General features: G+C 43.2%; 1 protein-coding gene across 1 annotated transcript; it reads right to left on the bottom strand.

Moving 5' to 3' along the window:
* Nucleotides 1-928: 928 nt before the first annotated feature.
* Nucleotides 929-1672, bottom strand: LOC136247803 (uncharacterized). The gene has a single exon (XM_066039627.1). The coding sequence runs from the start codon at nucleotides 1670-1672 to the stop codon at nucleotides 929-931; it is 744 nt and encodes a 247-aa protein (XP_065895699.1).
* Nucleotides 1673-2620: the final 948 nt, after the last annotated feature.

The following is a 2620-nucleotide window of genomic DNA, read 5'->3' as shown; positions in this document are numbered from 1 at the left end:
CCCTTTCAAGCACATGAGCACAGCTGATTCATCAACAACCAAAGAAGCTGACTCAGGAGCAGAACAGGAAGGAGGATCAGAGTTGGGTGGCATTCTAGCAACTCTTGAAAAGCGCAATCATCATTCTTATCAGCTACACGAGTAGAAGTGAGTGACTGAACAGCATTCCTATATCGTCCTTCACGTGCTCAAAACAGAGCTCGAGAAACATTGTATGATTTAGTCTGAGGACCACTAGTGGATTTGCGGACACAAAGATAATCTTGTAAGACTTCCATAGAGTGTACAATCCATCAGAGTGAGACCAAACGTGTAGGCGCTCCATCAACATAGAAGCTAAAACAAAACGACGACGGCGTTGACGGAATGGTGGCATACGCAACACAACTTTAGCAAACAAGAAAAGACGCACAAAGCCCCAAAGTGAGGAAGTTGTATTGCAAGGTTCAGTTGACAAGACTTTTGCAAGCAATGGACGAACACTACGGGGATGTGCACAATTGTAGAACCTGGGAAAACCATGACAGCTTCCATTAGCACTGTGAGGCCCCCTGATTTTAGATTAGGTGGGCCAATAAATGAACAAACTGAAGCAGAAAGAAGAGCTAACTCTAAAGGATCACTGGGTATGTTGGTGGAGGTAACCAAGGAGGTGATGGAGAACAAGGAGGAAGCTGGATACTAAACACAGCAGGTAAGTCAGAAGCTTAAACCAAAGGAGTATTACAGTGTTGGCCAGGCTTAAGGAGGCGTCGACATCCTGTCTTACGATAACAATCATGAGAGGCCCAACGGCAGGAAGGAACTGAGCAAATAAGATGGTTGCATTCGGCAAAGAAAGCAGCAGGTGGAAAAACCGCTCTAAAAATATGCATAGAATTGATGTGTTGCCACAATAGAGAACAAGAAGAGCAAGACTTAGGACAGGTTAGAATGGAAGAACACTCAGGCACGGCTGAGGTATCCACAGCCACCGATGAGGAGGGGGCGGAGTGACAACATCAGGACTTGCTGGGGCGCCAACATCAGGACTAGCTGTGAAAGTAACTATAGGATCAAGAGTGGTAACAACATCACCAAAACTTGCTGTCGGAGGAACAATGGGATCAAAACTTGCTGGAGTAGCAACAACAACAGGACTTGCTGAAGTAAAAGCATCAGGACTTGTTGGAACAGTGACAGACACATCAGGACTTGCTGGAATAGGAACAGATACAACAGGACTTGCTGAGGCAGAAACAGACACTTCAAGACTTGCTGGAACAGATACATCAAGACTTGCTGGAACAGTAACAAATACATCGGGACTTGCTGGAACAGTGACAGATGGGCTTGCTGGAACAGTGACAGATACATCAGGACTTGCTGGAACAGGAACAAATACATCAGGACTTGCTGGAACAGTGACAGATGGGCTTGCTGGAACAGTGACAGGTACTTCAGGACTTGCTGGAACAGTGACAGATACAACAGTACTTGCTGGAACAGTAACACATTTATCTGGAACTGCTGGACAAGGCACAACTTTAACGGAATTTTTCGAAGTGACGAATGAGCCATTGCCAGCCAAAGAAAGCGCAGACACCGACAAAGACTGATGATTTGCTGAATCAGCGATACTCGAGCTGCACAATGGCGGATCCGAAACAACAAAACGCTTCTTTTTTACCATATTGATTCACCACACCCTGAAGAAACTCACCAATGGGTTTCCCAGCGTAACGAATGGAAGTGAAGTATCCATTACGCTTCGTTGTCAGCTATGTTCAACCCGTTACACAACATTTCAAATCAAGAGCTGTTCGAAAAGCACCCCGGCAATCAAAATAGCCACGATGAAAAATACGGACGAAGGGAAGCCATCACGTGCTCGCGCCAAATCGACACCTTTCCCTATCAGCAAAGAATGGGACACAAAGGAGGACACTGGTAAGTTCATGAATAATCCATTGTACGTGCTTCTGTATGCCAAAAGGCACCTGTGGGGCCGAAGCGACGTCGAACAGTGAAAAAATCAAGCCGGTATCCTTAGCCTTTATCGAGTTACGCTTGTCTGAAGGAATCAGTCAGAAAATCTCGTTGAATATAATTTTTTAAAATTCCGTAGCAACTTGTTGAAAGCGTTTCGGGTAGATCTGAAAGCTTGTTTGGGCTTAGTTTTTCCTCACCAATACTGCCTCATCGTCGTAAGAGAAAATTGAAGCTGATTTTTGGGTGATATTATTTTGTGGACCACGCTTACTCCTTTGTTATTATATTATTAAATACAGAGATCAAGGCATTATGCCTGTGAGTTTTGCTCATTACAATAAACAATTACATTAAGAATAAAAGTTATCAATCAAAATTTAAAATTGTCAGTAGAATTAGACGACACTACATAATTGAGTAAATTATTCCATGAATTGATGGTTCTTACTGAAAAGGATTTACTGCGAACGTTCTTTTTGGCATGAGGTTTAAAAAGTTTGAAGTCATGTCCCCTTGTCGCACTTGTCAAATTCAGGTGAAAAAATAATTCAGGTTGAAGATTAACATTCCCTTGTAAGATATTATATACCATAATCATGTCAGCACGATGCCTTCGATATGACAATGTAGGAAGCTTGAGGGTAACCAG

The sequence above is a fragment of the Dysidea avara genome, chromosome 2 (assembly GCF_963678975.1).
Source record: "Dysidea avara chromosome 2, odDysAvar1.4, whole genome shotgun sequence".
Lineage (NCBI taxonomy): Eukaryota > Metazoa > Porifera > Demospongiae > Dictyoceratida > Dysideidae > Dysidea > Dysidea avara.
This window is presented reverse-complemented; position numbering and strand designations above follow the sequence as displayed.

Excerpts from the sequence above, each read along its gene's own strand:
- LOC136247803 (XM_066039627.1), bottom strand. The coding sequence starts at position 1,672 with ATGGTAAAAAAGAAGCGTTTTGTTGTTTCGGATCCGCCATTGTGCAGC.